The sequence below is a fragment of the Nesoenas mayeri genome (assembly GCF_963082525.1).
Source record: "Nesoenas mayeri genome assembly, chromosome: 24".
Classification (NCBI taxonomy): domain Eukaryota; kingdom Metazoa; phylum Chordata; class Aves; order Columbiformes; family Columbidae; genus Nesoenas; species Nesoenas mayeri.
The window spans coordinates 5,313,829-5,340,515 of record NC_137546.1 but is presented as its reverse complement, the minus strand read 5'-3'; the positions used below and the strand labels follow the sequence as shown (position 1 = coordinate 5,340,515).

Below are 26,687 nucleotides of genomic sequence, written 5' to 3'. Positions count from 1 at the left end.
CCACCATCCACAGCCAGAACAACCCCTGGCACCGTGAGAACCGCGGCCGTGCTGCCGCTGCGTGTGCCCGGGCACGTCCGGAGAGCAGTGGTGCCGAAACAGACATAAACTTAATAGTAGAGTCAATGATACCATTAAGCGGCATTCTTTATTTTATCAAGCGCTGAGGAACACTGGGGATCATCCTCCATCAGTGCTGCCGAGACTGGGTGCTCTTGCATTGCTTATATTCACATAATTATTACATATGCATTACAATTTTTGAAAATTTTGATGTACAGTACATGTATACTAAGAAATAATTGATGTTAGTTATAATTGTTTAGTTTCTTACTTATAATGCATCTATTAGTTAAATATAAACTAAGCACTCTGCTTCTAAACAATGTATTATTTAATCTTCTCTCTCCTCTTGTCGTGTAGAAGGATCTAAAACTTGAAAAATGTCCCCTCGTTTTGTGGTCAAGGTGGTCAGAAAACATTTATCATGTCCATTGGTTAACGATGGGTACGTCTTTCATAACTTAATCACGGTATACATGAATTTAGCAGCTTCTCTTCAATGCGATGCCAAGCGGCATCCAGAGGAGATGGTCAGGGTGAGGGTAGCGTGCTGTTCCAGCCGGCTTTAAAGGACTGATTTGGTTCTGCAAGGTAAAGCCAGGCTTAAATGCAGCTGAGGTGGGTCCAGATGCTTCCCCCTCATGTCTTGTGGAGATGTTGCTGCAGGATGTTGCTGGTGAGAGCGCGAGCTTGGCTGCACTCTCGTAACGTTAACTTTTTGGTTTAGTGAATCAATGCTTGACTTCTCATGGCATTGCTACTGTTCTTTCATATCTCTCCAGCCTGAGTTAGAAACAGAAATGCAATTGGATTCAAGAGGAGCCCATTGCATGCTTAGCCCAGCTAATAAGCTCCAACTAAGTCCTCAGTCCACCTACTAATCACATGAAAAATAAACTGAGTTATCAGGTATGCAAACTGCAGGGGCAAGTCTTTTTTCACCTGAGCTTTGGAAAAGCCAGAGATGATCTCTTAAAATTGCAAGCACATCCAATGGCTGTATCTAAGGGTTTGCTTGGAAAAGCATCAGCACTTTTAATAGTTGTAGTACAATTGCAGTAACCAGCCCCCTTGGAAATAGAAATGTGCCACTGGCAGAGGACGTGGTGCCAGCTCTGTAAGCCTGAGGACACCGTGCTGCAGAGTCAGTGCTATTTTGTTAAGTATATGATACTTTACTGACGATGGAAATGATAAGCCTGATCCTGTAGTCCTTCTGGTAAGGCATTGGTTGAAAACAACAGGAATGAGCATAAACGTCAGGATTTGCAGCGTAATTTGACAAAACCAGCTTGTTTTGTATGTGCAGGGCGGGACATCTGTATGAAACAAATGGAGCAATTTATGACAGCGCTCCTTTGAACTGGCTGGCTTCTGCAGATGGAATCCATTCTGTTCAGTAAATCAGGAGTTTTAGGTAAAATTTGTGTTGAGATGCAAAACCTGGAACTGACTTTTTCCTTGTCCTATTCTCCTTTTCTCGGTCTGCTTCGGACCGAGGACATCAGAACTGCCGGCCTCACGGGCACAAGCTGGAAAAGAGATCCCCTAAACAATGTGGTAATGATTTGATTTCCTTACAAAGGAGCGAGGACCCAGAGGCCAAAGCAATGACTGAGCTCGCGGTTCCCTGGCTGAAGCGGTTGTGTCTGACACCGCGCGCTCAGCTGCTCTAAATGGAACTCAGTGAAGTTGCACTGATTTATAGCAGCGGAGTGTCTGTCCCATTGTATTAAAAACAAATAGGGCCTCCCAGAGGTTTTATGAGAAGAACCTTTATCACAAAATTTCCACTCCGACGAGGGCGCGGACCAAAATATTTCTCATACACTTTGCTCGATGCTGAATCTCTGCTTCCAGCGGAGCCACCACCCAGTGAGCAAGTGTGGTGTTGCTTTGAGTCGCCAGCATGTGTGACTTGTCTGTTCTCAGTCTTTCTGTTTACTGGGACACCAATTAAATAGGTTCGGTTTGGTCAGCAATGCAAAATGTTTGTCATAATCAGGAGGAGGGTTTGTCAGGGTGTTTGAGTCTTTGAGTGCTTAAGCTATTTTTAAAAGCTCATTGCTTTTTATTTTGCAAAGAAAATCTTGCTAGTGGGAATCAACATGCTGCTGGTTTGCTGTTAAAGCCCAGCCTATCTTCACCCAAACAACAGCAGCAGGTGATCTACTCTCCCACATCTCATTCACCTCCATGATTTATGAACATCAAAGCCTGTTTCAAAGTGTTTAAATGCAACTCTAACACCGTTAAGACTTGGCTGTCTGAGAAGCAAGTGTTCAAGTGGAGAGAAAGCACTTCATAAAATCCACTGCCTTGCAACTGCTTTCTGACAGCAGTGAGCTCATCCCCAAGTCTCTCAGCTTCCGCGAGTCCCATTCATCCTCAGACACCGGATTTATAAAAAGATGAACAGATAAGTAACCCAGAGGTTTGATATTTTAGTTTAACAGAATTTCCTCTGGCAACTGAAATAGTCACTGAAAGGCACAGTTTGTAAAATGTAGAGCTGGAAAGCACCACATTTGCAAACGATCTTTCAGTATCCAATAGCTACTTCATTCAATGATAATTGTTTAAAAAATGTGTAAATATTATTAGTTTTTATGACAGTAAGTGGTAAAGCTGCATCACTGGGCGGGGTTGGATTTGGAGCTGTGGAACCACGAGTTTAAACCTGGGTTTAGGATGTCCTAGTGTGCAGGTGGACAGATTTATCCCATTTCTGCTGCCTCCTGCTTCCCTGTCTGAGTACGAACCCATTAGCAGTCATGAGATGTTCGTACTGTGATGATCATTTAAAGGTAGAGATGACCTTTTGATTGAGGAAGTGTTTGTGACATGATTGATTCAAAGATTACTTTACTCTTGCAATATTTTTTCTAATCAAATATTTCACAGATAACAATGTTTTTTTGTTTGGTGTTGCGTGGTTTATTTTTTGTTGTTTTTTAGGGATTTTTTAAGTGGTCTACAAAAAAATCCCCATACCACAAACTGTTTGAAATTCTTCAACAGATTGTTATAAATAGCTGGCACCTTCAGGAATGTGGATATGCTGGGAGAAGTATAGGCTAAATTCATTGGATAATCTCATTTGTGAAGAGTCATTTGTTCTGCTCCACTAACCTTGTTTAATATTTATCTTAACCATATCACCCACAAGTGACAGAGGCTCTGCGTTTTAGGCACTGAAGTGTCACTAGATCCAGCCATGTCCCTCCACGTGCCGCTAAAAATCTGCGTGCCTGAAATCTGTGCTTTTTATTTTGCGTAAAGAGTTCCCTTAATAGCCACAGTGATGCTTGTACGTCTCCGATGTCTGTTTTTAACCCTCAGAACCTGGCAGAGAGAGCTCGATCGTTCGCTAAACTGTTGTAGGGACTTACAGGATCCCAAGCCACTGTAACATCTCCATCTGGGAGGGCAGAAGGTGGTGTTTGGATGGAGCAATAACGGTTCCTTGTCTCTCATTGCTGCTGCTGCTAGAGTTCCCTTCTCAAAACCTTCTGCATCACTGCAGAGATCTACCCTGGTTTAAAGGAGAGCCTGGAGAGGACCTGATCTGGTAGAGTCGCCTTTATGTGACCTGGGGAGGGACCTCATCTGATCTCAGTGGAATTTTTCTGGTGTGCTTGGGCCATAAATGCCCATGTGATTCCATTCCACCTGGTTTCTGCAGCCTCTCAGGCCTGCGAAAGCAAACACATGCTGCATCTCTTCCGTTCTGCTTGAAAGCAAAAGCACCACTTGGCTTTTCCATCCCTGTTTCCATTTATGAGCTCTTTTATCCCATCTATCTTTCCCAACATCGAGTCCTGATTAGGCTGAGCAGGAACACACCAGGCTTTCTTTCCCACAGGAGGCTCTTTTTGACCTTCCTTTCCTCTCCTTGTCTGACAAATTGTGGGAGCTGACCCATATCTCGGCGGCTGCGGGGATAATTCAGTCCAGCCCCATCCTGGCAGGCAGCTGTCTCTGCCGGTGGAGAACAAGTGCGTGGGACATCTCGGGCCGGCCGTTGGCAGGGTTGGGTGCAGGCGTTGGGGTTAAATAAGAACCACTGCTAACCTTTGCCCCAAACCCAGCCCGAGCAGGAGGACGGGCTCTTCTGAACCCAGCTGGTTCTGCGAGGCAGGTGGTGATGAATTGGAGGGGTTTCTTCGTCTCCGATCCGTGGAGGGGACAGTGAAGGTAACGGATCGAGTGTTACTCTGCGGTGAACATCTCGCATTCAGCATCCCTCTAGCAGTATGTTCGCTTACAGAGCAAGGTGCACATGGCACAGTGAGGGGCTCTGCTCTTCCTCGGGCCCTGGGTATGACCAGAACATCAAGAATATCTTCTTTAAAATTATATTCCATGTGGGCATTCCTGTACCTATCTACTTCCCCTCAGCTAAGCTGTGCAGTTTCTATAACGCATCTCCTGTCTACATGATATATTCTTTGGAAGAAAATTCACAGGGACAAAAGCCCCAAATGTCTTCAGCATGTACGAATTTTAGTCTTCAGTGACCTATGTTATATACCCATATATACCCTTGGAAAGCAACACATTTACTCTGTGTAGAATCTCTTTGCTGTGCACAGACAAATCACAAAGTACTCGTCTTTTTCATAACAACCAGCTTTCTGACATGCTGTGTTTCCTGTCGGGTTCTTCGCACAGCCCTTTTCCCAAGCGCTCTCTTGGCTTTTCCCAGCAGAAAACCCCAGTTGTCCAGTCCAGCCTGTAGAGCAACGTCTCCACAGGCAGACCAGCAGCTTCAAAACTTCCTCCTCTTCCTCATCTTCTTCCCACCAGGCTGGTTTTAGCAGCCGTAGCCTTCACCCCGAGCTTAACATGGTGTAACAGGATCCTCTGGCAGGGGGAATCTTTAGTGGCTGATAAAACCTTAACTGTTGTGAAATGAAAGCAGGTTCCCTTTGAAGTGCGCCTCGCATTACAGTTAGATGCTCTAGCCTCTATATTTTAACTACCAATAAAATGATTTATAAGCATAAAGGCCTGAGCCACCTTTAAGGCGGGGGAAGGGAAAGAATTGCTAATGTCATTAGCTGGAATGTATCTTCTTTTTTTCTGTGGGTTATAAATAAGGGGCAGAATCAACCTGTTTGGGCCATGAAATGTCCCTTCCTCTGCACGGGAAGATAAATCCTATCAGTTTCTTTGTGGCAGCTTCCAGTGTATTTGTGGCTGGGTTCTCCAGCCAGGCTCCATTGGGAAGCACTCCATTTAAGCATGTAGTTGTGAATTTGATGCATGTATATTTACTATTCTTATCATTTATTGCTTGTTTTGCTGTGATGCTTCAGCCAGGACAGAGATCTCACTGCGCTGCGTATGGTGCTTACTGGCAGTTAAGGAGAGCTTCTGTTTCAAGTGGCTGATTATTGAAATAAACTAAAATACAAGAAAATGTGGGGTTTATCCTCAATTTAGAGGTGGCCATCTGATGTGTGGGTTGTATAAGGGCCAAAATTTGTTGAATGCGGTGATGTTCCCCCTGACTTCAAATCAGCAAAGCAATAGCTTTCCTCTAGTCACAGAAGGAGCCTGTAGCGTAATTAAGAACTGTATTTCTATCCTGATAGTCATGACAATTAGCTTTCCTGTCTTCCAGACCCCTGCACATTCTAGACCAAAGCAGGTAAGACACCCTGCGAATGGCCCCTGCACAGGCCTTTTTGGTCAACTCTACCTAGTTGTAAAAGGATTCAGAGCATCCTTTTATCTCCCTTAACAAATAAAGGAAGGGATGTTGTTGGACAAACATGTTCTATACTCGACCATCTCACTCCACGTGTTTCTTCGGAACTTCTAATCCCAAATGGATTTGCCAGCATCTGGCTCTTAGTTATAAAAAAGGAACTTTCCCACCCTTTGCAAGGTCGGCAAAGCGTCAGAAATCACTGGTGTGGCTTTTACATCCTGGGAGTTCAGTTTCTCTTTCCCTCTTGACTCCTGGATTCATAGCTGCTCAGTTATACCCTTCAGGTATAGGCATTTTATATGTTATTCCCTGCATTGAGATCTTAGTTTTTTGGAAGCTCTTCCAGCCTGGGACTCGGCCTTTTTCTCCGAAGAGCAAAGGTTTCTTTATCTCCTTATGTTCACCTCACAGAAATATTGAGACAGTTTTTATGTCCTTAACTATGAAAGTGGAAACAAATGTATTTAATTCTAAGTGACATGAGAGGAGCCAAGTTCTGTATCCCTAATGAGCATGAATTCCACATACATGTATGTGTGAGAAAAGGATGGGAACATCCTCTTTGCATGACCAGGGCAAACAAAAGGTTACTAATTTGTGTTGCTCGCTGCTCCTAGAAACTGTGCCACGAATTGGACTGTGTAAAAGCGTTGTAAAGTGTTACAGACCTTTAAGGTTCATTCATTTCTCTCTCCTTAACTCTGTCCTAGATTTTGCTAGAGACTTTTGGTGCCAAAAATGGACCCAGAGATTCTGACCTGCATGGCCTTTGTTGGGCAATGCAGATCGGATGTGAGCTGACCTATTTCTGTCACGCTTTTGGAAGATGCTGAGAGGTTATGCTGCTTCAGCCACTGGTGCAGTGCCGTAGGAACAGGTCTGTAAAAAGAGGTGCCTGGTGCCAAGGACCTGACATCAGCCCTGGATACATTTCAAGGGGTTTAATTTAGACCATCTCTTCCAAAGAAAACCAGGGTTTTTTTTGTTTTCACTCTACGTGAATGTAAATAACAGCAGGACTGCCCAGGACTAGGTCTTTCCTGACCATCACCAGCAGGTCACACGCAAATATCATTAGCAGGTTTGAATCTGTTTCCACAGCACACTGGATGAGTAACACAGAGAAAGAGCAAGAAAAGACTGTGACCCAGAGAACCTCACAGAAATTGGTGTGTGTTACTCAGTGTGTGCTTGTTTTTGCAGCAAGAACCGCTGTAGCGTGTGGACTGAGAGCCAGTGCTCAATTAAACAGCTCGCGGTGAAAACATGTTGCCTTGTCATGCTGGGTGACCCATAGGTGCCGATCAGACAAAGGCAAACCAGCAAGTGACCGTTCGCAGCGTGACTCGATCTGAAGGGCAGAGAAAAATACCCGCTTTGAGATTTGGATCGTGGCTGAAGTACCAGGTGCGGTCAGACTAAGGTTCTGCTGTATCTAGGGAAGAAATTTTAGTTTCAGTTCACAAGCTGTGGAGACGGTTTAGGCTGCAGTGCCTCAAACCCTTGTAACCTCAGCTTCTGATCTGACGTTGAGCAGCTTCGAAGCCTGATGGAAGATTTTTTTTCGCCCCAAATGCTTTACACTCTTGATTTTTGCTTCATTTTTTCTTGTTGCTGTGAAATTTAATCGTATTTTCTAGCCCTTTAGGCCTCACAAGAGTCCAGCAGCTGCATTCTCATCTGGCTTGAAAGCTTATCCGCATACTTCTGAACCCCAAACAGGGATCGGGCCTGAGAGCCTCTCTGATTAAATGAAGTAAACCAAGCCCAAGAGACAGCTTGAGAAGCCTTTTCCACTATGCAGAAAGGAGATTGCCCATGATAAAACACATCAGGGCAGACAAATGCATTTAGAAAAATTTCCCTTTGCATCTTACAGGTAAACTAGCACTGCAGGAAACATGAGCCCAGCTTTGCACGTGCATTAGTACTGGGTTTGTTTTAATGCACAGAGATTTAAATTGGCTGCAGTACAATTCTAGTGCACACTGCAGTGCCTCTTGCAAGGAGGGCATGTCTTAGCATACAGACAACAGTGATTTGCTGCAGTCCAGAGAAGCTGAGAAAACCCTGTATTCCCTCCGGTCTGGTTCTATCTATTTAGCTTGTCTAACATAGAAACCATGATGCTAATCTCTCTATTTATCCCTCCTAACAGTGCAGCCGTGTTGCTATTATGGTACTTAATCCTTCAGCATAATTCACATAGTTGTCAGATAACAAGGCAGAATGGCCAGGTGGTAGCAATGCATCTATTTGGAATGGACTCTCTTGGAATACACAAGTTAAATTATTCCTCTTCGTCTCGCCCTACTGCTGATACACCCTCCCATGTTCTTAATAGCATCTGTAACAATTTTAAATGAATATATCTCCACCCAAGAGCCAAGGCAGTACTAGTGTTGTCATTGGGAGAAGGGAAACTGAGGAATAGAGACAAATGCGAAGCAGCTTTTGGCCAGTGCTGTAGCTCAGGATGCGTTTCCAGCAGCAGTGCGGGTGAGGTGGGACAGCAGCTCTGAGTCACACATGGATTTTTCCTCTCCCCATCAGGTGTGGTTCAGCAACCGAAGGGCGAGGTGGCGCAAACAGGCGGGGGCCAACCAGCTTGCGGCTTTCAACCACCTGCTGCCGGGGGGCTTCCCGCCCACAGGGATGCCCACTCTGCCCCCGTACCAGCTGCCAGACTCCACCTACCCAACCACCACCATCTCCCAAGGTGAGTGCCTCTGCACCTGCACTGCTCCCCCTCTCCTGCCCTACGTCACCCCATCGGCCCTTCCCTTTCTGATTCGCGACATCCCACAAGGCTCTTGTAATACATAGGTGGTTTTCCTTTACTTGTGAAGACCGGGTTTTTCCTCAAGTCAATGGAAACTCCACAGTTTTCTCCTCTGTCTCATGGTCCTTTCATGACTATAGTTCTGCTCAGCTTTTAAATGATGAGCACATCGCTATAAAGTGAGTATCATATTAGGCGATCCCTCATTCTGGATAAAACTCCATACTGGGGTTCAGTAGGAGGAGTATTGCTAATCTTAGTAGCCCTTGGTCTTCACAAAGGAATTTATAGCTTCTGTCTGGGGAAAAATTAAGAGACAATTCAGATATTTCGTCCCAAGTTTGCATATTTTGTACTGTCACGTGATATGCTCATGTTCCCGTGGGGCACAGAGATAGTGGGACCCAGAAGCTGAGATTGGAATAGCCAAACCATCAATAAATGCTCTGCAGAGCCCCAGCTCTGACACCCGCCAACGTTCCCCCCTGGCCGTTCTCTCCGCAGACGGCGGAAGCACCGTGCACAGACCCCAGCCCCTGCCGCCATCCACCATGCACCAGGGAGGGCTCGCTGCCGCCGCCGCCGCCGACACCGGCTCTGCCTACGGGGCCCGGCACAGCTTCTCCAGCTACTCGGACAGCTTCATGAACGCCGCAGCTCCTGCCAACCACATGAATCCTGTTAGCAATGGCCTCTCTCCGCAGGTATGTGACCCACTTCCATTCTCTTTCTTTGCCTGACACTATTTGTTTGGTCCAGATTCTCCGAGAGCAGGGCAAACTTCAGGCTATCACAGTGTGTTATGGTTAACTCCCTTGAGTTATTGTTATTGTCACCAATTCCTGGAAGCAGCCTGGTTTAAGCAATTAGTTAATTTGTTTATTGGCAGTATGTCTGTCCTGAGCTCAGCATTGTGCTGCCGGAGCGTTTGTATCCTGTTAGTTCCCATATTCAGGTTAACCCACTCTAAGTGCAAACACCAGGACTGGAACATTGGTGTTCATCTTCTTAGCCCTCCAAAAAGAATTCCAGTGCAGATGTGGGCCTTTTGATTGTGCATTTTAGCCTAATGACAGCACACTTGATTTTTTAGTTACTTTTGCAGGCTTTCTTTAGAATAGTCCATGATTTGTGGGCGACTGGTCTAGAGATGAGCTGAAGCCAGCTTGCCCAAGTCCAGTTGGAACATGGAAAGCCCTGCGAGTGCCGTGGATCTGAGCTTCCTCAGGACACAGGGATGTAGATCTGGGATCTAGTTTTGAGAAAGTATCGTGTAAACAATTCCGCTAACGCTTTCCACGAGGTCAGAATGGGAGGTGTAGCTGAGCTTTAAAGGAGAAAAGGTACATTTCATCTCATTTAAGCTTCTCTTTGGTTTACTTGATGTGATCTGTTTTCCAAATGCACATTTGCTTTTAAATGGAACAAGGCACATATTGTACACTGCAAATTAACAGCAAGGACTTGTATCCATGTGGTGCCTGCCATCCCGGAGGAGTACCAAATATGTCTTACTTTTTCTCTCAGTCCCTTGTGAAATAGGGACACATACGAAGTGCACTACGGCAGTTGTTTCAGAGTGGCCAGTGTCACTATTTAAGACAGGAAGTAAAAAGAATTTGAAACTACAAGGATAAATTAGGTAGGCATCTGAAATGAAAAGGCTACAACTGTTTAGAGAGGAGTGCAATGAACGGAGACATCAGAGAGGCATATAGAATTTAAGGTCCAATAGCTTGTGATCTCTCGAGTGTGAAAACAAACATTGAGTGTCAGTGGAAAGAGGGAAATTTTGCAGCTTCTCTGAAATGGTATAAAAAGCCCACTTCTAGCTTGGAATGGTCATGAGATGGAAAATGTAAAAGTGTGACTGGTGTGAGGCTGAATATTGGCTCCAACAGTGTAACTTATGGGGGAAATAGGGCAACATCTTTCTGACAAGGGATCTCTAATAGCACTGGGCTTGGGAGATGAGGATACCGGGTGGAATTCAAAGGCAGACTGCAGGTTAGATGGTCCAGGGCACGTGATTAATTCTGATTATCACAAGTGCAATTTAGCACAGCAGAATAAGTTAAAGATGCAATCCACGTGATAAAGCTGCCAAATGTGTACAAGTCCATCATGCAATTTCCATTTCTGTAGCTTCATCGTTTACTTACTAGTCCCACTCACTGAATCAGAGGCTCATTGAAATGATCAGACCAATGCTTTTTCTGTGCTTATCCCTATCCCAAATTACCCTGCCCCCAGGCTTGGGCTGGGGGAAGATAGAGTCCTGAGCCAATAAGCCCTTTGTATGGCAAAGAGAGCATACATTATCTGGCAGTCCTGAAGAAAAGAGAGCTTTGCACCCCCAAGAAGGGGAGATTCCCATTTTTCTGATGCTTTTAATCATGTGAGGGCCAAGCTATCGGCATATAAATTCTTCTATTTCTTTTGTGCATAGAAAGGCTAACCCAGGTGATTTTATGACTGCTTTATATTTACTTATCTTGCTATATTCCTCTCCTGTTCCTAGTGGAAGGATGCAAGAAATAACTCCTACAAGTATGAATGGGACCTCATAGAAGTGTTCTTTACATAGCAGGGTGGGTAAATGTTTTGTGAGGTCTCAATATGGGATGCTCTATATAACCTATTTGCGCCTAATTCAGCTATTCCATGGCATTACAGGTAAAATTCATTGCACCTCAGCCCTCTTGTTCAGATATCTGCGGTATCTGGTTGCACTCTGCGGGGGTGAACACCAACTACAGCGAAGGAGAGAGTCCAGGAGATGGAAAAAAAAATACTGAGAACTGAAAATGATGGCAATTTATCTGAGCTGCAAACGGACAGTTCTCTGGTTTCATCCCTTAGCAGCAGCAGGAGGGAAACTTCTTTGCAGTTTAGACAAGGAGCTGGGGGCCAGCCTGGCTGAGAGCTCCAGCATTTGCTGCAGCTCAGCACCGCTATCCAGTTACCCCAGGATTGGGTGTCCCGGCCACAATCCACCAGACGGGCTCGGTGCTGGCAGCTGAAATTCTAGAGGAGAAGCATGGCATTTCCATTCTCACAACAGAGAAAAGGGGATTACGTTTGGCCTCCGCGGGCTCGGTCCCCACGCACACACGCACTTTAGTCCTCCCCCTCCTGACAGAAAGAGCAGACGCTGCTGAAGTTTTCCCCAACCTTCACGTGGGAAATGGCCACGTTTCCCTTGCGTGCCAGCCCGTGGCATGCAAAGTCTTGTGCCCATCCCTGAAACATTTCCCATATGTTTTCCTCGGTATAGAGGCCATTGGGTCTCTGTTCCAGACCTGAGACTGCTGAGGAGTGAGAGCTCAACTGGGAAATATTATCTTCAGCTGCTTCATCCCATTATAATGTTTTTTTGTGACACTTTATCCAAGAACACCAACTTGGTCATGTGAAGGATGGTTCTATGTAATTAAACCACTACGTAGTATGATCTCTCATGCCATACTCCCTCCTAGACCTTAGTGCCAGACCTCAGGGCAACTCGAGGGGTGATTTGTGATGGTTTTGTGCCTTTGTAGGAGAGAGACCTTGCTCTGAATGCCGCCTCTTGGAGAAAGAGGACTTCACAGGTTGCCCAGCTGCAGCCAGATGTGTCACCTCACATCTGGCAGGATGCGCCGGGTGGTGCAGCAGTCATGGGTGATCAGGAACATGCAGCAGCGAGGTCCCCGTTGCTCCCCGGAGGTCGCGTGGGTTGGCAGCAGCTGTCCCACATTCACCTGGGTGACTCAGTGGCCTCTGGGTTGGCATTGATTCCTGTGCCTAAACTTAGTGAAGAGACCGAGACCCGAAGCAAAGCATGAGTAAGCAGAGTTAGCAGTCATAAAGTATAATTTCTGACCCCGGAGCTTCTGTCTCATAATTTCTTCCAAGAGTGGGTTGTAAAGCAAGTGTACACATGGATGGGTGGGTTTTCATAAATGCATCTTAAATATTTCCAACTCATTTTCATCCCGCAGAGGAATCATCTCCCATTTAACTAGAACAAGGCTGAGCACCGAGACATCCTTCACCAGGTCCCTGCTTTACACTGCAGTGAGGACAGACTTTGCATTCACTTGTTTTCAAGTTCATCCCTGTGCTGGCTCAGTATTGCCCCTCACCATGGCTGTGATAAGGCTTATGACAGATAGCTCAGTATAATGGTAAACTCAGTATTAAGTCCATTTGTGTCCTGCTCAGCATCTGCCAGTCCTTTAAGAAAGGTGTCTGCTGCAGAGTGGGCTGGGGTGGGAGGAAATTAAGTGAATTAATTACAAGTCAACATAAAAAGTGAGGGCCGCATTTCACTGTGCCTCTGCCATTTGTGAAGACGGGAGATTCCCTGTGTGCTTTTCAAATGGTAAAAAGTAGGGTCATGTTGTATTCTGGGCTGCTTTCGTCTCTGGCACATCTCTTCTGCCTTTCAAAATGTCTTCATAGGTTTTTTTAGGAGGATTTTACCCACTGCTTTGCCTCCTAAAATTCTGCTGCCCTTTTAAATCCGGGCCTGTATCTTAAATGTGTCTGACTGTTCACTGTAGCATGTTGGAGTTATTCAAAAGCAAAAGATCATTAGTTTGTTGCAGATGGCCCCTGTCTAGCTGCAGAACATATTAGGGTATAGTTCAGAGTCAAGCACTTTCTATACTTTCACAACATGTTCTTTCTGAAACCTTTGAATCTTGTAACAAACCCACAGGCTCACCCAGAGATTAAGACAATTCCAGAAAGACGAAGAGCCAAGAGAAACTTGTTCACCATCTCATATTTATTGCTTTAATTTTCTCAGGGCTTTTGGTGGCTTTGTTTTTTTTGTTCCATGAGCAAATTCATTCCCAGTGTTACTGCAGTATCTGAAGGTTGGAGTCGGATTTTAAGATTTCTGGTTTGTCACTGTTTCTCGATAGTGTTCCTGGAGGGACTCTTGAGGCATAGGTCAGGCTTTAAACTCAAGGTCAGGCTCTAAACTCAAGGACCCTCTTAGTCCAGAGCACAGTTGTGTTTTTGCTGACGTTGTCCCAGGGCTCCAGTCTCTTCCTCCATCCCGGGTGGATCGGGGACTGTGTGAATCCTGGTGAGACCACACCTAGAATCTTTTGTCCAGTTGTGGCCCCTCAGTTCCAGCAGGACAGGGAACTGCTGGAGAGAGTCCAGCGCAGCCACCAAGATGCTGCAGGGAGTGGAGCATCTCCCGTGTGAGGAAAGGCTGAGGGAGCTGGGGCTCTGGAGCTGGACAAGAGGACACTGAGGGGTGACTCATTAATGTTTACGGATAGATAAAGGGTGAGTGTCAGGAGGATGGAGCCAGGCTCTTCTGGTGACAACCAGTGATAGGACAAGGGGTAATGGATGCAAATTGGAACACAGGAGGTTCCACTTAAGTATAAGAAGAAACTTGTTCCTGGTGAGGGTGTCAGAGCCTGGCCCAGGCTGCCCAGGGGGGTTGTGGAGTCTCCTTCTCTGCAGACATTCCAACCCGCCTGGACACCTTCCTGTGTAACCTCATCTGGGTGTTCCTGCTCCATGGGGGGATTGCACTGGATGAGCTTTCCAGAGCCCTTCAACCCCTGACACTCTTCTGTGATTCTGTAAATCCCCATCAGGAGCACACAGATCCCAGCAGAAGTGTGAGCAGAGCCGAATGCTTTTTTTGGGGGTGGAAAACCTGGCAACTGGGAAGGACGTGATGTTAACTGGGAGCAGGGAGCAGGCACGGCAGGGCTGGCTCCAGCGCTCTTCCCTCCGCTGACATGGATCCCTTCTGTCTGCTTCCTTTTCTCTTTTTTTTCCCTTTTTTTTTGTCGGAGACACTGTGCCTATAATAAGCATTCAAAATGAGTCTTGCTGGGCCAGGAGAAGGGGAGGGGAAGAAAGAGGGGGAGGAGAGGGTGAGATTTGGGGGGGGAGGGAGAAAGGGAGGAGGGGGTTTAAATAGCAAAGAATTAGAAAAAAAAAATCTGATGCAAATCACTAGTAGAGAGAAAATTATGTGCAATTACCCAAGCGATACTGGGCAGCCGTGCCCACCCCAACCAACAAGATCTCATTAACAAGCAGAAAATAAGATTGAAATGGTGTGTAAAAGAGCTGAAAAATGAATTTGAATGCTGCATTTGTCCACAATTACCCCCTCGTTCACACATATTTTATTGCAATTTTTTTATTATTCTTAATCTTTCCATCCCTCAAAGCAGATTGGGAACATCCTGGCATTACAGTTGCTGAGGGAGGAAGCATTAAGGATTCCCCGTTTCCCTGAAAGGAGACCCTTCTCTCGCTCGAATTTTAAAGGGTTGGTTTTGGACGGATAAGGATTCATTTCTCCGGCTTATCTTAGTGTAGGAACATGTTCTTCTCCTATTCTTTAACCTCAGACGCTCTTGGGTGCCACCTCACACGAGGGTTTTTCTTTAACCTTGCCTCCTGGCTTCCTCTTCCTCTCTTTCCCGCCTCTCCTTCCCCTTTCTCCCACCTTCCTTTTCCACTCCTGTTTTATTTCCGCGTGGTCTCTGCCCTGTTCCCCCGACGCCGCCTCCTCCGCGTTCCCCTTGCAGCACCATCTCTCCAGGACCGCGATTCCCCCAAACGAAGCATCTGCCCTTCACAAAGTCCTTGCTGTCCCAATTATCCCTCGCACCCCGTTTCTTTCTTGGTGAGTGCTCTTCAGCCTCCCCACGACCTTTGTTGCAGATTGCACATGGGATTTTTGGAGAAGGAGGTGAACACGTGCTAAAATCCCTGTCCTTTTTCAGTGGGAGTGTGGAAAGGAGACATGGGAGCTCCAGGTTTCTCTCTGGGAGAAACTAACTCTGCTGAGACTGCGTTGGTGTTTTCTCTCGCTCGGTGTCGAATGCAGCTCCATCTCTCTAAACTTTTAACCTACGTGTCCCAGGAAAGCTGGTAGTTTTTCCACTGAAGTTTCTTTTTTTTTAATTTATTTAACCAAACAAAGCCATCTGCTCTTGTCAATTAGACGCCTCTGCTCCCAGCAATGGGAAAACAGGAGAATGGAACATTTTTCTCGTGTGAAAATGGATACGTATTTATTTGCCTTATTCCTAATGACTGTTTCTGCGAGCGAAGGAGTAGGGTGGGAAGGGGGAAATTCATATCTGAGGGGCCAAAATGCTTTCTGTCAATCTGGAGGTTTCTTGGGTTTCCTTGATTCATTTGGATGTTCAGGTCCCATTGAGAACTGATTAGAAACAGGCAGCACCTTATTACCTTAATAACTCTGGGTGGCACTGATCATGTTTATTCCTGTGTGTTTTCCACTCCAGACATTGTTCTCTGTGGGTATTACTGTGATATTAAAATATTAGAAACACTGAAGGATTTCAGAGCAAACAGTCGTTTCCTGAGCCTTGAATTCAACAGGAGCTTTGTTGTTACCTTCGGTGGATCCAGGACCAGCCCCTGTGGCCCTGAACTCTTTGTCAACACAAGTATCAGAAGCAGACAAATTGGGGAATAAGGAGTAAATAGGAGAAGAAATACAGGGAAAACAACCTGAGGAGAATGACGAGACCAATGTCAGCAGGAGGAAATGCAGGGAGGTATGAAAGTGTCTGATAAGCCCCTAGAGCGGGGAGCACTTATTTAAGAAACACAGGGCTAAGACACTTAAATCTGTACCCAAAAATCTTTAAATATCCCTTCTCACCCAGACCCCACTACCCATTTATGGTGTGGTGGCAGCAAAGCTGATTCCGAGTGGGTGGAAGAGGCGATGCGGGGGCTGTAATTCCTGCTGAAACCCCTCTGGGTCCTGTCTCTTTTCCACACCGGGGAGGGTAAGAGGGGCTTGGCTGGGAGACACAGACTCGGAGAATTCAAATGTAGGATTTGCCCTGCTTTATGATTAATAAGGGAACTTGAGACAAGGCAGGCAGCGCAGATAGAGCAAAATGAGAGATTAGCAATTAATACAGCATCCAGCCTGGCGACGGGCATTTCGGAGCGACCTCTGGCACTCGGAGGCGAGCGCGGCTGGAAGAGCTGCAATAACCAAGGGACCAGGGAGCTGGTGCTGAGCTGCAAGAGGAACCAAGGGACCGCGGTGGGGAAAGCAGCCCTGGAATGAGGGACGCAAGGCAGAGGGGAAGCTTAAAAGAGAGGAATGCAGTAAAAGGAATAATCAGGATTCAGAGGCAGGGGCATGCGTGCGTGCTCTTGCACGCCTGCGTGCACAAGGGCATCGATGTCCTGCGTGCACATTCTGTGCGTACACGCCGCTGTGTGTGCTCGTGCGTCGTGTGTGCCTGTTAAAATCTAGCAACGGTGTAACAGCTGTGCTCCAGCTGTGCCCTGGCTGTGAAAAGCCATCTATGATAGGAAAAATCTACAGCAGTGTACTTTGCAGTGGATCAGGCGCTGACCTCAACCTGCCCCTCTCTTTTCTTTTTCCACAAAGAGGGGTTGTGGAAAGCGTAACGACACCAGTGGGCGTGCAGAAGGGCAGAGATGCACTGAGAGAGGAGGTGGGACGGTGTATTGCAGGTACGGGCAGCTCAGCGCTCTTCTTGTGAACGTCAACCCTGCCCCAGCTCAGGAAACGCTCCGCTGAAGACAGACGCAGGATTGTGTGTTGCTCACATGGTTCCATGTTAGGGTGATATGCCATGACCTCCAGCTTTCCCAGAGCTGATGGATGCATTTTGAAACAGGTTGTTACTCAGTACGGTTTATTTTCAGTTCGCTTCACCATCGACGTGTGCTAACGATGCAGGAAACCTGCGTTCGCTCCCGTCCCAAAGCCAGCCAGCTACTGGGATCGCTGATGGGTGGGTTGCAGCATCTTAGAGCAAAGGTTGCAAGCAGAACGTTGGAGGCTGAGAGGACAGGGAAGACTTTAGGGGTTGTGTCCATCTCTGGAGAATCCTGGAGGGCTGCTCAGAAGAGCTACAGGGCCCTGTGAAGCATCATGAGGGGTTTATGGGGGAGATGTACCCTGAAGGGATGCTGTGCTGGTCTTTTGTGTGAGATGAAGGGCATCTTGGTATTGTGGCAGCTCACAGTGCGTTTGTCTCGATGCACTGTGCGCGGAGGGAGGAGGAGCAGTAGACGGCTGTGCAATACGTGATTTAGCAGCTTGGGGTGACAGAGCTTCTGTGGTGTGCAGGGAGGTGCAAAGGAGAGGAGATACGGCTGTGTGTTGAACAGATAAATATCGGGGGGTGTGGGGTGCGTGCCGCGCGGGGGTTTGCACCTTGCACAGTGACGGACACGGGCAAAAATGGCTTGGGTGCAGCAGGGCCTCCCGCTGCAAGACGCTGCTGCTCGCCTCCATCAGACAGGCGTGCACGAGATCAATTTGCAGCGGGGACTGAAGATGAGAAATCCCGGCGGGGTCTGGGGTGCGTGAGCAGTAAATTGATCAAAGGTGCGGAGGGTCTTAGCTCGCCGCAGTAAGCTGGAGTCAGCCCTTAAGCCTCTATCCAGTTTGGAGATGAGGGGGATCTTATTTCAGGGAATAAGTACCTGAAAGGGAATCGTGAGTCACATCGGGGAAAGGGTGGGGAGCCGCTTGCCAAGCAGATATAGGAAAATCACAGCGACTGATCTGAGAGATGGAAGGGGCGATGCTGACACCCAGGGGGTTGTTTTGGGGTAGGAATTCACCCACAAGGCCAGTGCAGAGCTGATGGGGAACGGGGAAGAGAGGAAGCAAAAGCTGCTGTTGTCTGTCTCTCCCCTGCAAACGGAAGCGGCAGAGCGAGCTCCTCACAGCCTCCTCTCTCTGTGTCTCTCCCAGCTTTTCTTCTCCCTCTCCCTTCCCTTCTTCCTCCCTCTCCTCTCTCCTTCCATTTGATGTGGAGGAGAGCTGTCTGCCACTCGCGCGTCTCTACCGAGAAGGGATCAGAAGTTTCAGCGAGCGCTCGGCGCCTCTCCTTTGATCCATGTCCTGAGGCCTGCTTGACAGCGAAAAAAAGCATGGAGACAAAACGACTCAGTCAAAGTGATTCCTGACAACTGTCTCCATGAGATAAGGAAGCTCTCTGTGTCTTGTTTTTTTTTTTTTAATACCGCCTCTCCGTTTCCATAAGAAGTGGAGTCACTTTAAACCAGAAGAGCCAGCCAACAGCCAAGCTGCACAGAGAACAGCCGAGCAGAGAGCGCCTGGCTGAGCCTTATCATGTTTCCTGTCTCCTTTTCCATTCCTTTCCCCCTCTTTTTTTTTTCTTTTTTAATATATAAAAACCCCGTCTTTTTCCCATTTTTCTTTTCTACATGCTGTGTTATCCTGCTGCCTTACCCCAATGCCGCCTCTAATTATGCAGTTGCAGAGAAAGCCCAGCGCGTTTGCAGGTGGCCGGGACATTATTCAGCTCAATCCCAAGCACAGGGAGATGCCTGCCTTCCCCACGAGGGGCTGGGGGGCACAGAGAAAGCCCCGTACGTTATCTGACAATAACCAACCCTTTTAGGGATCAGCAGCAGGCCTCATTAATAGCAAGGCATTATGCACCGCTGGCCACTTAAGTGGTCCTTAGAGCTGTTCCCCTGCTGCTGAGCCCCAGATTTTATTATTATTGTTTTATTTTTCTTGCCTAGTTCATGTCACGCGGGGAGGCGTGTTCCCCTTCTCCCTTCTCGCCTCCGGGTTCCTTGCAGGAATGAGTTTGCGAGGGCTCAGCGACGCTAATCCTGACCAGAGGACGCAGGACTTGGCGTGTGTGGTGGCACATGGAGGAGCAGGATACACGCTGTGGAAGGTGCTTGCAAACGGGGTCCCTAAACACACAGGCTCCCTGTGGGACAAAGATGACACAAAAGAGACAGGGAGGTGGCTTCATAGATTCAGATGCTGAGGACAACCTGGCTCAGACGCATGAGACAGGAGCGTTTAATCCCAGTGAGGAGCTGGAGGAAAGCAGATGTGGCGTGGCTCACCATGCACTGCGCTTCCCCATCCTAAAGCTGGAAGGCACCTGGGGTCCACCAGAGGTGGCAAAGCCTGGCTTAGGAGTGGGTCTAGAGAGCAGTAGGTGTCTTAGTGATCCCTGGCAGGACAAGGGACCAGCCCAGTGCTCCGGCTGGCTCTGGTGATGGGGACAGGGATCAGAGTTCGTCCCTGCGATGCCGAGACTCTTTGCCAGGGAGTTTCTCTTCCCCTCCGCTCTCGCCGTAATTAGGCTATTGTTGTAGCGTCTGCTCCCAAGTCCAACTCCATTAGCATGCAGGATGAGGGGAGCGAGGGGGGACACATGGAGGGAGAGATTCCCTTCCCCCCAGAACTGCGCTGTGCTGCGCTGATAAACAGTAAATATCGGGGAACAGGATTTCCACATTATCTGAGTGCGGCAGAAAATCAAAATTTCAGTCTAAATCCAAGGAGACGAGGCTCATAAGCTCCTCCAGCTGATACAGACGCCGAGCGCAGCCGGCAAGGCTCAGGAGGCACAAAATAACATTCTTTTTCATTCAAAAAGAAAAAAAAAGGAAGAAAAGAAAAAAAGAATGAATGAGAGGAGAAAAACAAGCAATATTTGGGGGCTGACTGCAAGAAGGGGAGAAGAAGAGGTGATGCAAAGCAGAGCATTGTCTGATATTGCAGCCCTTTTTTTCTGATGAGGAAATAAATCCCCGGGTGTATTGGGGAGGGGGTTGGAAACTGCCCATCCAATGAACTTTCCGATCGGCGGCTCTGGCTCAGCAGAGTGTTGCTTGGGGATCGACCTGTAGGACACTAACAGCTGCCGGAGGATGATGGCAAACCTTTAATTAGCGATTAGAGTGCGCAGCTGAGCACAAATCCAGCCCCGAATTAGGAGCCACATGGGGTCTCCCCGACCCTAAAAGCCACCACCGGATTCAGCGGCTCTGTCGGGAGCGTTGGGTCCTCCAGCTCTAACGGAGCTCAGGGCCGGGCATGCTGCTAATTGCACCTCCGTGCCCTGCTCCAGCCTGGCAGACGGGGCAGCAGGGGCCCCGGCTGGGACCGGCTCCTGCCGCGGGACTTGTGTGCTGCAGTAGGAGATGCTGAGACTGCCTGGAAAACACTTCCCAATGGGGCCTGGGGCTCCCGAAAAATGAGCAGCGGTGGGGAGAGCAGGTCAGCCATGCAGGAGGGCTGCTCGCTGGTTTTGCAGTGAAAAAGGGATGCGGTTCTGTCTGCTTCTAAAGGGATTTGCTCCCTCGGAGTTTGTGGTGTGGGTTTCACGGTGCTTTCTGCTCTCCCAGGGGAGCAAGGTGATTTCAGCACTAGATAGGGCAGGTGTTCCCAGAGCGTTCAGTTTAGCTGCTTGCTGCGTCCCAGACAGTTTTGCATCCTTGCCTGTATCTGTGCTCTGTTTGGTGAGACTCCAGCAAAGCATTGCTTGCTTTAGAATCTGTAGCTCCAGGTTTTTAGCCCGAGGAAAAGCACATTTCTGTACAACACCAGAGGCTTGGAGCTCTCCCCGGAGCTTTTAGTCATTGCTGCTTGGAGCAATGGAGAAGAAAAAGCGGAGACCAGTTGCAGAAAATGTTTTCTTGGCTTCTGTAGCAGCCACTTGTGTCCTCCTGCTCTCATCACTAGACCACAAGCTCAGCATAACTCAGAAAGCAAATGAATTCTTCACTCTGAGCTTCTTCCTTAGCGCTCGGTCTCTGCCCAGCTCCTATGAACGTCTGTTCCCCATTTCTATGTCCATCTATAAGGTGGCATCTTTCCTGCAAAGAATTTTAAGGTCTGTGTTCCAGCTCCAGCTGGTTTCTAGTATAAACTCCGTCCATACTGTATAAATCCAGGGAACATCAGTGGAACGGAACTTCCAGTATTTAGATCTCTACCAGGCAAGACTTAAGGCTTTCAATAACTTCAGTGCTTGAGTAACTTCTGCCAAGGAAAAGAGGAGTTTTTATTTCAGACGAGGAGGAAGCAGGTGTAACAGATGCCTGTTGGAAACATCCGAGGCTTTAGGACTGGCACACTGACTTGCACTTGTTAAAGTATGGGAACTTGTAGGATGCTGGCATAGAATGTCCCAACCCCTTTGCATTGTTGGCTCAGATTTTGTTCTGTGCTGTTCTCTCTTTTCTTCAGTATTAAGGCAGGTGGAAAGAGGTTTTCCTCAAGTATTTGTCCTTTCCCCCCTCCTGGGTGTTTGCACAGACACCCCAGAAGTCTGAAAATCTGAAAGTCAGAGCTAGGGTCGCATCTTTCTGCTCACATCATCTGGGTCTGAGGTCAATGCTACCAGAGTGGCTGAGCCATTTTACATCAGCTACAATCTGTTCACGCATTTTAAAGACCAAGTGTCCCACATCTCTTTAAAAATTAAGATCTTAATCCCATACCTTAAGATTGGTGTTTCAAAATCCCTTGGCATGCACGCAGGGCTTGCTTCTTCTGTTTCACACAGTTAGCATTGCCTTAGGTTTCACTGTTTGAATGATCGTCAGCGCAGAGTTTTGGCCTCCATTAACTACAAGAAAGGCTGATTTAACACTCAAACGTGCCGGACTGCTAATCAGCACGCACTGATGTCACCCAACACAAACCCCATCCAGGGGATATATAGAGAGTCTTGGGGATATTTGTCTCTAACTCTCCAGTCTCTTTTACCTACAGGGCTGAGCCTCAGATGGCTCTTGCTCTTGGCCTGTTGTCCAACCCATTGTGTGCTCTGGTCTTTCCCATTGCTCCCACATCGTCACACCAGCTATCCAGCTACGTTCTCCCAGCCGTGCCAAAAGATTGCCAGTCCCCCCACCGGCCTCTTCCTCCTTCCCCCACTGCTCGTGACCCAGCTCCTGTGTCTCTCCTCGCCTGCTCCCCTTGCTTTATTTCACCCGGGGTCTCAAAGCCACGATCCCTGCAAGAGTGTTTCTCAAACCGCTCAAGAGCCGCAGGCTTGTCTGGAGGGCGAGAGGTCAAGCACTAGCAAGTGTTTCTGTTTAGTTCCAGATACCAGCCTGACAGGTGGGTGCCTCTTGATTAATTCCCAGCTCCCCTAAATGTTCCTGTCGTCATGTGCTGTGGTCCCATGCAAGCCCAGGCAAATTGGTGGTGGGGGGGAAGAGGAGAATGTTGGAATGCGTCAGGTTCTCTCCATTGAGGCTCTTGCGATGGGACCGTGGCCTGGGACAGTTGCAGATCTTCACCTCCAGCGCTTGTTGTGCTGACAGTACTTCCAAGTAATGATCCGTGCTTAGAAACTACACCTAGAAACCTTCAAAGACCCCAGTTCTCCCAGCTTGACTGCTGTGGTGCAGTTCTGAACTAGCTGTGTCTTCTTGCTAATCTACGGTGATGCAGATATCCAGCTGAGGTGCATACGGTCCAGGAAAACAAAGATTTGGGATCAAGGGAGCATCTTCATCACCTGAGCTGGCTGGAGCCTTGGGCGTGGGCTCTGAAGAGGCTGGTGCTCTGTGTGGGGCACGGTCTGGCAGCTGCCAAGTGCGTCAGTCAGCTCCTGTTGGTTCCTCACCGGTAACAGCTACGGTAGCGCAATTTTGGTAATCTTGAAGGCAGCAATAATCACGCTGTGCTGATTCTCCCTTTCAGACTGTCATCATTTAAAGGTGACAAAGAGAGAGTATCACTCACAGTCATTCCTCTTAACTGACATGCTTCCACGAGGGGCTCAGTCATCTTAGGTGCTCTAGATGATGAGTACAGAGAGCCAGGATCTTCAGAAAATGAGTCAGACCTCAGAAAAGCTGAATCACTCTTCGCTGATGCCACAGACTATGGAGGTATTTATTTTGTCTTATTGGAACAAGTCTTTTGCAAGAGTCCAAGTCCAAGGAGTTCTCTTCCCTCTTTCTCTGTCTCATTCCACCTTTCACATAACTGGGTTTATAACTGTCCACAGATGTCAGAATTCTCACCAGAACATCTCTGCAAACATCCCTGCTGGAGAGATTCCCAAGGTTTCCATAGCTGAGGGAATTCCAGGGAGTAGATAAATCCCATTTACCCAGTTAATGCTCTGCAAGGTCCTTCTGAAGGTTTGGGTTGGAGGGCTCGGGAGAGGGAAGGTGGTTTAAAGTTTGTGGCAGCAAAGGATTGGAAATAATGGGGTTTTGTGTCCCTTACTACTAACTTGGTTGCCCAACCCTGACAAGCTACTCACTCTTGTCTGCAGTGGTTTCCCCATCCGTGTAACAGGGAGAGTTAGTGTGAATCTGCCATACGGGAATGCGAAGGCTACAAACCACAATGAAGAGCAGGGAAGGACAAATCCAGCATCCTATAGGTGTTACACCCTCCTGAGCAGCAAACATCCAGCAGTGCTGAGGTCCTCGGGAAGAAACCAATGCCTGAGCGCTATTTTCTTTTTTTTTTAATTAAAAAAAACCACAACAACTTATTAAAATTTTGCCCGGCTGCATCTCTTGCTTATTCAAATAGTGCCAATTTCCGTGGCGCTCATATCAGCTCCCAGCATCTCCCAGCCTCGGTGCTTGGGTTAGATGGGAAGAGAGGAAGAAAAAACTGCAAGCAAAAGAAAAGCTGCTATCTGACAGAATCTCTCCTGGGGATCTCAGTTATTAAAAAAAAGCAAAAAAAAAGGACTCATTTTTCTCTTAGCTGGTGTTTGTTGAATGTACAGGAGCCATAGGCAAATTTTTGCTAATTTTGTGCATGCTTTTATCATACTGGTGATTCACTGGCAGCTTTATCCTCTGATAAGTGGATTAGTTGTTGAGCTAAACAAAAAGGTGTTTGACAACCAGGAAGCTCTAAAGAACATATTTGTTTTCCAAAGAATGGAGCTGTGTTTGTTGCTCGGTGCAGTGTGGGGTGTTGTTGTGAATCTCATTAGCCGAAAGGAAAGGCCTCAAAGCTTTTCTCCCTTACACAAGGCTGCGGTTCGGTAGGAACATCTCCCTCCTATCAGTGGCAGGTTATTTTTTTCATTTGCTTTACTCCAGTAGTTTGGCCCCCGAGTAATTGCTAATTAGGGAGTGGCTAATGAGCTGTCGGCATGAAAATACGGCATCTTTTGGCAGTGGGGCTGGGCACACGCCGGCTTCATTCGGGACTAAGCATCACAGGTCTGCTAGTTGGTTAGTAGAGCCCTATGGCTCACAATTAGACCTGGACTTTGTAGGGCTGGAGCTAAACTGAAGGCACAGAATGATCAGTTGGCCAAGTGGAAGCGAATAGGGCTAAAATAATGAGCTTAACTTTATCTAAGACTTCCATCATAATATCTGAGCATCTCATCATTCCGCGATGTGTTTCTCCTCACGGTACCGTGGGGAAGGTTGGTATCTTCAAGGCCAAGAATGGAGGCGCGGAGTTTTTATCCTGCTTAAATGCAAGGTAGGAACCTGAGGCTTTATCAAGACCCTTTGCTAGCTCAGAAGGTTTTTTTTGCAAAAGTGCTTGCATATTTTATAATTCTATATTTCCATGCAGTTGTAGCTTTATTTTCAGGCCTTTGGAGTCCTCCCTCCCCGCTCAGGTGCCCACGGCCCGTTGGCTTTAGTGCCTGGGAGACGCCTGGAATTCTATTCCCTGGAGCTGCCAAGAGTTTGGTGACAGTCACAGCTCTGCCCGGCCCGGCAGGTCCTGTCCAATAGCGACCATGAGCAGATTCCTCGTGAGGATCAAGAACAGGGCGCTCTCCTGACCTCTCACTATTTCCAGCTCAGGGGATTTCCTTAAAAAAAAAGGTAGTTTGCCTGGTAATCCTCAGTGAACCTTCCTTCCAGGTACTTATCCCGTCTCCTCTTCAGTCCACCTGGCTTCGCATCTTGTGGTGACGAGTCCCATGCGTTGATGCTCCACCAAGTGAAGCTTCTTTTGCTTTGAATTTCCCCCTTACTGCCTCCATTCCAGGGCTCGTTCTGGAAGTGACAGTGAATAGTCAATTAATATTCACCCTCTCCATGTCATTTGTGATTTCTTAAGCTGCCATCACAGCCTGGGGAACCAGGAAAGGTGCTGATTGATTCCACCCAGCGATGCTGATGGCTCAGTGGCTTTTTTCCCCCCATCCTTGCTTGGGCCGTGGCAGTTTTGCCGTGACGCCCTTGGAAGGAACGAGGCGGGTTTGCAGAGGTGCATTTTGTGCTTGGGCAAAGCTTGGAGACACCGGCTCAGGCTTATAAATCTCTGTGGATGCTTCTGATAGCAGTGGGAGACGCGTCTCCTGTGGAAACGAAGCATCTTTTTGCATCCTGCTGCCAAACTGTATGTTTTCTGGTGTCCTTTTGAAATACAGGCAACCTCGGTGATAAGAAGAACATAATCCCAGTGCTTGAAACAGATAGCTCCATCCCTCTTGACATCTTTAGGAGCCCACAGAGATGGAAGGATAGGCAGCCACGCCGTTCCCGTCCCCTCGGCGTTACTCATGCCATGGCCAGACGTGAAGCCAGTAAAGCTCGTTTTCCCCTGGCAAGGGGCTAAAAGCGACTGTACCTTTCCCCTGACAGCGAGAGCAGCCCCTGGCCGAGCGGGTGATATGAAGAGGGAGCGAACGCGGTGCCATGAGAAAGGGGGGAGGGCTGCGCACAGATTTTGCAGTCGCCAGCAATTGCTCTCTTAGCTCCGGCATAGATGAAACAGGGGGGAGGGAGGGAAGAAAAGGGGGAAAGCAGCAGTTGAAGAGCGAAAGGTCCCCAGCTGGCTGTTAGTGGCATCTGCACTCAGAGTACAGACTCCAGCTGAGAGCTATTTCACTATTTATTTACATGTAATTATTGCTATGAGGTGCAGATATTAACACTGTCAAGAGCAATTTGCCCTGACATTTTTCACTTGCTCTGTTCCCTGACGTTTTGGGTTTGGTGGGATTTTTTCTCCCCTCCCTCTCTCTCTCTTCATCTCGCTGCCGCAGTTTTGGCAGCGCGGAGCCCAGGCTTTTCCATCCAGCGCCCTTCGCAACTCATTAAACTTTGAAATTTAATTTTGCCCAGCGAAGAGCTGGGGCGCAGGGAGCGTCTCCCACCCCCCTCTCCCCACTCTGGCGCACCCGCCGCCCATCTACAGCAGTTCAAGCATTTCCACTCTAAACAAACCAAATTTACCGGTTGCCGCGTTTTCAATTGGAATGCAATCTCCAGCATTAACCTTTGCTTTCGACGCTGCATTTGAAACACACAGAAAGGTGCCCAACCGTTTATTAGGGAGAGAGTTGGAAAGTGCACGTAGAGAAAGCAAACGCAGAGCAA

At 47.8% G+C, this 26,687-nt stretch overlaps 1 protein-coding gene across 3 annotated transcripts in view; it reads left to right on the top strand.

Moving 5' to 3' along the window:
- Positions 1–26,687, top strand: part of PAX7 (paired box 7) — a gene marked incomplete at both ends in the record, with an annotated part of 95,766 nt that overhangs the window by 51,893 nt on the left and 17,186 nt on the right. For all 3 annotated transcript variants that reach the window (XM_080358717.1, XM_080358715.1, XM_080358716.1), the window contains 2 exons: positions 8,336–8,501; positions 9,069–9,268. In XM_080358717.1, the coding sequence (XP_080214843.1) occupies positions 8,336–8,501; positions 9,069–9,268 (366 nt within the window). The remainder of the gene's footprint in view (positions 1–8,335; positions 8,502–9,068; positions 9,269–26,687) is intronic.